This window comes from Scomber scombrus, chromosome 22, assembly GCF_963691925.1.
Source record: "Scomber scombrus chromosome 22, fScoSco1.1, whole genome shotgun sequence".
Lineage (NCBI taxonomy): Eukaryota > Metazoa > Chordata > Actinopteri > Scombriformes > Scombridae > Scomber > Scomber scombrus.
Window position 1 is genome coordinate 24443451 of NC_084991.1, and position 8252 is coordinate 24451702.

Below are 8252 nucleotides of genomic sequence, written 5' to 3' on the forward strand. Positions count from 1 at the left end.
ATAAGTTACAGAGCATCACGATGCAGGCTGCATCACATCTCCATAAGTACAGAGCATCATCTAACCCTCTACAGTTACAGGTAAAGGTTCATTCCACCAGTTTCTGTTTCACATGAAAAGACAAAACATGAGTTTCTATAATAAAATCCTAATTATGTTCAGTTTGTTTACTGAATCTGCTCCTTAAATCATCAACAGATGGGTGATGAAGGTGGTGAGGATGATGAAGGAGGGTGGTGAGGATGAAGGAAGGGTGGTGAGGATGATGAAGGAGGTGGTGAGGATGAAGGAGGTGGTGAGGATGATGAAGGTGGTGAGGATGATGAAGGTGATGAGGATGATGAAGGTGGTGAGGATGAAGGAGGTGCATGAGGATGATGAAGGTGGTGAGGATGATGAAGGTGGTGAGGATGATGAAGGTGATGAGGATGATGAAGGTGGTGAGGATGATGAAGGTGGTGAGGATGAAGGAGGTGTGCTCGTTAAGCTCGTTAGCTCAGACACAGATTAGTCGGGGGGGGGGGGGTTACTGCGCGCGCACGTGATTAAAGTGGATTAGAGGGAGAGTCTGAAGAGCCGCTGAGAGTGAGTCCTTCATTTCTGTTATTATTAATGTGTGTCTGTGTGTGTGTTATTGTGTGTGTTACTGTGTGTGTGTGTGTTACTGTGTGTGTGTTACTGTGTTTGTGTGTGTGTTACTGTGTGTGTGTTACTGTGTTTGTGTGTGTGTGTGTGTGTGTGTGTGTGTTACTGTGTTACTGTGTGTTTGTGTGTGTGTTTGTGTTACTGTGTGTGTGTTTGTGTGTGTGTGTGTGTTACTGTGTTTGTGTGTGTTTGTGTGTGTGTGTTACTGTGTGTGTGTGTGTGTGTTACTGTGTTACTGGTGTGTTTGTGTGTGTGTTTGTGTTACTGTGTGTGTGTTTGTGTGTGTGTGTGTGTTACTGTGTTTGTGTGTGTGTTATAAGTGTGTGTTACTGTGTGTGTGTGTGTTACTGTGTGTGTGTTACTGTGTGTGTGTGTGTGTGTTACTGTGTTTGTGTTTACTGTGTTTGTGTGTGTTTTGTGTGTGTGTGTTACTGTGTGTGTTTGTGTGTGTGTGTGTTACTGTGTGTTTGTGTGTGTGTTATTGATTATTGGTCAGTGAACTGATTATCAGTTTGGATGTGAACACAAAGACGCTCGTTAATCTTATTTTTTAATTACAGATCAGGTTCCTAATAAACATAACATATAACAAATAACATAAATATAATATATAATATATAAATCCACTGTTTGAGACTTTAAAATTTCATATCAGTAAAAACTCTTTATTAAATGTTTCATGTTGTGTCTGTTCATCTGAACTTTGATATTATAACATTCATATTTACATATGTTGGAAGGGCCCAGCCTTATGTTGGAAGGGCCCAGCTTAGGTTGGAGGGGCCCAGCCTTATGTTGGAAGGGCCCAGCCTTAGGTTGGAGGGGCCCAGCCTTAGGTTGGAGGGGCCCAGCCTTATGTTGGAGGGGCCCAGCCCTATGTTGGGAGGGCGCAGCATTATGTTGGAAGGGCCCAGCCTTAGGTTGGAGGGGCCCAGCCCTATGTTGGGAGGGCGCAGCATTATGTTGGAAGGGCCCAGCCTTATGTTGGAAGGGCTCAGCCCTTAGGTTGGAGGGGCCCAGCCCTATGTTGGAAGGGCCCAGCCCTATGTTGGAGGGGCCCAGCCATATGTTGGAGGGGCCCCTGCCTTATGTTGGAAGGGCCCTGCCTAGGTTGGAAGGGCCCAGCCTTATGTTGGAAGGGCCCAGCCCTATGTTGGAAGGGCCCAGCCTTAGGTTGGAAGGGCCCAGCCCTATGTTGGAAGGGCCCAGCCCTATGTTGGAAGGGCCCAGCCCTATGTTGGAAGGGCCCAGCCTTATGTTGGAGGGGCCCAGCCCTATGTGGAAGGGCCCAGCCCTATGTTGGAACGGCCCTGCCCTAGGTTGGAAGGGCCCAGCCCTATGTTGGAAGGGCCCAGCCCTATGTTTGAAGGGCCCAGCCCTAGGTTGGAAGGGCCATCCTTATGTTGGAAGGGCCCAGCCCTATGTTGGAAGGGTCCAGCCTTATGTTGGAGGGGCCCAGCCATATGTTGGAGGGGCCCAGCCCTATGTTGGAAGGGCCCCAGCCTTATGTTGGAGGGGCCCAGCCTTATGTTGGAGGGGCCCAGCCTTATGTTGGAAGGGCCCAGCCCTATGTTGGAGGGGCCCAGCCCTATTTTGGAGGGGCCCCAGCTCTAACTGATGATATCACAGTATCTAAACCACTTCCTGTTCCTCAGATGGCGAGCTGGACTCCATCATCCTTCCCATAATGCCCTGCAGTCTCTGGGGTTGCCATGGGAGATGAGTCGTACCCAGAATGCAGAGCCCAGGAGTTGTTTGATGAGTTTGTTGCTGCAGCGACCTGCAGGGCGGTGCTGCGCTCTTTCAGCCAGCTGTGTGAACATCTGCAGCTCGACCCAAAAACAGCTGAGCGCCCGCTGTACCAGCCAATCAAACGCCGCCTCAACTACTGGAGGGCCAATGGCCTGTGGGCCAAACTGGACCGCCGTGCCTCCCAGGACCAGTACCTGAGGGCCCGGGCCTGCTCCGGCACCACGGTAACTTTATGTATGGTATAGGATGGTATATGTTGGTATATGTTGGTATAGGATGGCATAGGATGGTATATGTTGGTATAGGATGATATAGGATGGCATAGGATCGTATATGTTGGTATAGGATGGCATAGGATGGTATATGTTGGTATAGGATGGTATAGGATGGTATAGGATGGTATATGTTGGTATAGGATGATATAGGATGGTATAGGTTGGTATAGGATGTATAGGATGGTATAGGATGGTATAGGAAGTAATAACTGGTTAGAGTACTCCACTCTCTGTGATTGGTCAGTGTGTGGTGACATCACTCTGACTGTCTCTCATTGGTCAGTGCGTGGTGGTGGGTGCGGGCCCCCTGTGGTCTGAGGGCCGCTGTGGAGCTGGGCTTTCTGGGGGCCCGGGTGGTGCTGCTGGAGAAGAGAGACTCGTTCTCCAGGAACAACGTGCTGCACCTGTGGCCCTTCACCATCCACGACCTGCGGGGCCTCGGGGCCAAAAAGTTCTACGGGAAGTTCTGTGCCGGCTCCATCGACCACATGAGTGAGTGTGTCCTCCGTCACACCTGAGCCAGTCCCTTGACGCCTCAGTCAGCTGTTTCTGTTTCCTGTCTGCAGGTATCCGGAAGCTGCAGCTCATCCTCCTGAAGGTGGCGCTGTTGTTGGGGGTCGAAGTTCACGTCAGTGTGGAGTTCAAACAGCTGCTGGAGCCCCCCGAGGACCAGAGTCACAGTGAGGGCCCCAGAGGTTAACCTGCAGGGTCATAGTGAGGGCCCCCTTATTTAACCTGCAGAGTCACAGTGAGGGCCCCTTATTTAACCTGCAGAGTCACAGTGAGGGCCCCTTATTTAACCTGCAGGGTCACAGTGAGGGCCCCCTTATTTAACCTGCAGGGTCACAGTGAGGGCCCCAGAGTTAACCTGCAGGGTCATAGTGAGGGCCCCTTATTTAACCTGCAGAGTCACAGTGAGGGCCCCTTATTTAACCTGCAGGGTCACAGTGAGGGCCCTTATTTAACCTGCAGAGTCACAGTGAGGGCCCTTATTTAACCTGCAGAGTCACAGTGAGGGCCCCTTATTTAACCTGCAGGGTCACAGTGAGGGCCCCTTATTTAACCTGCAGAGTCACAGTGAGGGCCCCTTATTTAACCTGCAGAGTAACAGTGAGGGCCCCTTATTTAACCTGCAGAGTCACAGTGAGGGCCCCTTATTTAACCTGCAGAGTCACAGTGAGGGCCCCTTATTTAACCTGCAGAGTAACAGTGAGGGCCCCTTATTTAACCTGCAGAGTCACAGTGAGGGCCCCTTATTTAACCTGCAGAGTAACAGTGAGGGCCCCTTATTTAACCTGCAGAGTCACAGTGAGGGCCCCTTATTTAACCTGCAGAGTAACAGTGAGGGCCCCTTATTTAACCCTGCAGAGTCACAGTGAGGGCCCCTTATTTAACCTGCAGAGTAACAGTGAGGGCCCCTTATTTAACTGCAGAGTCACAGTGAGGGCCCCTTATTTAACCTGCAGAGTAACAGTGAGGGCCCCTTATTTAACCTGCAGAGTCACAGTGAGGGCCCCTTATTTAACCTGCAGAGTAACAGTGAGGGCCCCTTATTTAACCTGCAGAGTCACAGTGAGGGCCCCTTATTTAACCTGCAGAGTAACAGTGAGGGCCCCTTATTTAACCTGCAGAGTCACAGTGAGGGCCCCTTATTTAACCCTGCAGAGTCACAGTGAGGGCCCCTTATTTAACCTGCAGAGTCACAGTGAGGGCCCCTTATTTAACCTGCAGAGTCACAGTGAGGGCCCCTTATTTAACCTGCAGGGTCACAGTGAGGGCCCCTTATTTAACCTGCAGAGTAACAGTGAGGGCCCCTTATTTAACCTGCAGAGTCACAGTGAGGGCCCCTTATTTAACCTGCAGAGTCACAGTGAGGGCCCCTTATTTAACCTGCAGGGTCCACAGTGAGGGCCCTTATTTAACCTGCAGAGTAACAGTGAGGGCCCCCTTATTTAACCTGCAGAGTCACAGTGAGGGCCCCTTATTTAACCTGCAGAGTCACAGTGAGGGCCCTTATTTAACCTGCAGAGTCACAGTGAGGGCCCCTTATTTAACCTGCAGAGTCACAGTGAGGGCCCCTTATTTAACCTGCAGGGTCACAGTGAGGGCCCCTTATTTAACCTGCAGAGTCACAGTGAGGGGCCCCTTATTTAACCTGCAGAGTCACAGTGAGGGCCCCTTATTTAACCTGCAGAGTCACAGTGAGGGCCCCTTATTTAACCTGCAGAGTCACAGTGAGGGCCCCTTATTTAACCTGCAGAGTCACAGTGAGGGCCCCTTATTTAACCTGCAGAGTAACAGTGAGGGCCCCTTATTTAACCTGCAGAGTCACAGTGAGGGCCCCTTATTTAACCTGCAGAGTAACAGTGAGGGCCCCTTATTTAACCTGCAGAGTCACAGTGAGGGCCCCTTATTTAACCTGCAGAGTAACAGTGAGGGCCCCTTATTTAACCTGCAGAGTCACAGTGAGGGCCCCTTATTTAACCTGCAGAGTCACAGTGAGGGCCCCTTATTTAACCTGCAGAGTAACAGTGAGGGCCCCTTATTTAACCTGCAGAGTCACAGTGAGGGCCCTTATTTAACCTGCAGAGTCACAGTGAGGGCCCCTTATTTAACCTGCAGAGTCACAGTGAGGGCCCTTATTTAACCTGCAGAGTCACAGTGAGGGCCCCTTATTTAACCTGCAGAGTCACAGTGAGGGCCCCTTATTTAACCTGCAGAGTCACAGTGAGGGCCCCTTATTTAACCTGCAGGGTCACAGTGAGGGCCCCTTATTTAACCTGCAGGGTCACAGTGAGGGCCCTTATTTTAACCTGCAGAGTCACAGTGAGGGCCCCTTATTTAACCTGCAGAGTCACAGTGAGGGCCACAACCTGTCAGAAACATGTTCAGGCTTCCTGATTTTATTGATTTTATTGATTTTATTGATTTTATTGATTTATTGATTTTATTGATTTTATTGATTTTAAATCACTGAATGTTAAATGGTTAGATGTCATGAATGTTCAAAATACACCTTTAAAATGATCTGTCTGTCTACCTGTCTGTCTACCTGTCTGACTACCTGTCTGACTACCTGTCTGACTACCTTCTGTCTACCTGTCTGACTACCTGTCTGTCTACCTGTCTGACTACTTGTCTGACTACCTGTCTGTCTACCTGTCTGACTACTTGTCTGACTACCTGTCTGTCGACCTGTCTGACTACCTGTCTGACTACCTGTCTGACTACCTGTCTGTCGACCTGTCTGACTACCTGTCTGTCTACCTGTCTGCCTACCTGTCTGTCTACCTGTCTGACTACCTGTCTGTCTACCTGTCTGACTACCTGTCTGTCTACCTGTCTGACTACCTGTCTGTCTACCTGTCTGACTACCTGTCTGTCTACCTGTCTGTCTACCTGTCTGACTACCTGTCTGACTACCTGTTTGTCTACCTGTCTGACTACCTGTCTGTCTACCTGTCTGACTACCTGTCTGACTACCTGTCTGTCTACCTGTCTGTCTACCTGTCTGACTACCTGTCTGACTACTTGTCTGACTACCTGTCTGACTACCTGTCTGTCTACCTGTCTGTCTACCTGTCTGTCTACCTGTCTGACTACCTGTCTGTCTACCTGTCTGTCTACCTGTCTGTCTACCTGTCTGACTACCTGTCTGACTACTTGTCTGACTACCTGTCTGACTACCTGTCTGACTACTTGTCTGACTACCTGTCTGACTACCTGTCTGTCTACCTGTCTGACTACCTGTCTGTCTACCTGTCTGTCTACCTGTCTGACTACCTGTCTGACAACCTGTCTGTCTACCTGTCTGACTACCTGTCTGTCTACCTGTCTGTCTACCTGTCTGACTACTTGTCTGACTACCTGTCTGACTACCTGTCTGTCTACCTGTCTGACTACCTGTCTGTCTACCTGTCTGTCTACCTGTCTGACTACCTGTCTGACTACCTGTCTGTCTACCTGTCTGACTACCTGTCTGTCTACCTGTCTGACTACCTGTCTGACTACCTGTCTGACTACCTGTCTGTCGACCTGTCTGTCTACCTGTCTGACTACCTGTCTGTCTACCTGTCTGTCTACCTGTCTGTCTACCTGTCTGACTACCTGTCCTGTCTACCTGTCTGTCTACCTGTCTGACTACCTGTCTGACTACCTGTCTGTCGACCTGTCTGTCTACCTGTCTGACTACCTGTCTGACTACCTGTCTGTCTACCTGTCTGACTACCTGTCTGTCTACCTGTCTGACTACCTGTCTGTCTACCTGTCTGTCTACCTGTCTGACTACCTGTCTGACTAGCTGTCTGTCTACCTGTCTGTCTACCTGTCTGACTACCTGTCTGACTACCTGTCTGACTACCTGTCTGACTACCTGTCTGTCGACCTGTCTGTCTACCTGTCTGACTACCTGTCTGACTACCTGTCTGTCTACCTGTCTGTCTACCTGTCTGTCTACCTGTCTGACTACCTGTCTGTCTACCTGTCTGTCTACCTGTCTGTCTACCTGTCTGACTACCTGTCTGTCTACCTGTCTGTCTACCTGTCTGACTACCTGTCTGACTACCTGTCTGACTACCTGTTGTCTGTCGACCTGTCTGTCTACCTGTCTGTCTACCTGTCTGACTACTGTCTGACTACCTGTCTGACTACCTGTCTGACTACCTGTCTGACTACTTGTCTGACTACCTGTCTGACTACCTGTCTGTCTACCTGTCTGACTACCTGTCTGACTACCTGTCTGACTACCTGTCTGTCTACCTGTCTGTCTACCTGTCTGTCTACCTGTCTGACTACTGTCTGACTACCTGTCTGACTACCTGTCTGACTACCTGTCTGACTACTTGTCTGACTACCTGTCTGACTACCTGTCTGTCTACCTGTCTGTCTACCTGTCTGTCTACCTGTCTGACTACCTGTCTGACTACCTGTCTGTCTACCTGTCTGTCTACCTGTCTGTCTACCTGTCTGACTACCTGTCTGACTACCTGTCTGTCTACCTGTCTGTCTACCTGTCTGACTACCTGTCTGACTACCTGTCTGACTACCTGTCTGTCTACCTGTCTGTCTACCTGTCTGACTACCTGTCTGTCTACCTGTCTGACTACCTGTCTGTCTACCTGTCTGACTACCTGTCTGTCTACCTGTCTGTCTACCTGTCTGACTACCTGTCTGACTACCTGTCTGTCTACCTGTCTGACTACCTGTCTGTCTACCTGTCTGACTACCTGTCTGTCTACCTGTCTGTCTACCTGTCTGACTACCTGTCTGTCTACCTGTCTGACTACCTGTCTGTCTACCTGTCTGTCTACCTGTCTGACTCCCTGTCTGTCTACCTTTCTGACTACCTGTCTGTCTACCTGTCTGTCTACCTGTCTGACTACCTGTCTGACTACCTGTCTGTCTACCTGTCTGACTACCTGTCTGTCTACCTGTCTGACTACCTGTCTGTCTACCTGTCTGACTACCTGTCTGACTACCTGTCTGACTACCTGTCTGACTACCTGTCTGTCTACCTGTCTGACTACCTGTCTGACTACCTGTCTGTCTACCTGTCTGTCTACCTGTCTGTCTACCTGTCTG

At 50.0% G+C, this 8252-nt stretch overlaps 1 protein-coding gene across 1 annotated transcript in view; it reads left to right on the forward strand.

The window, feature by feature from the left end:
• Window positions 1–2357: 2357 nt before the first annotated feature.
• Window positions 2358–8252, forward strand: part of LOC134004370 (protein-methionine sulfoxide oxidase mical3a-like) — a 46516-nt gene continuing 40621 nt past the window's right edge. The window contains 4 exon segments of the mRNA XM_062443600.1: window positions 2358–2621; window positions 2956–2976; window positions 2978–3164; window positions 3239–3352. Of these exon segments, the coding sequence (XP_062299584.1) occupies window positions 2358–2621; window positions 2956–2976; window positions 2978–3164; window positions 3239–3352 (586 nt within the window).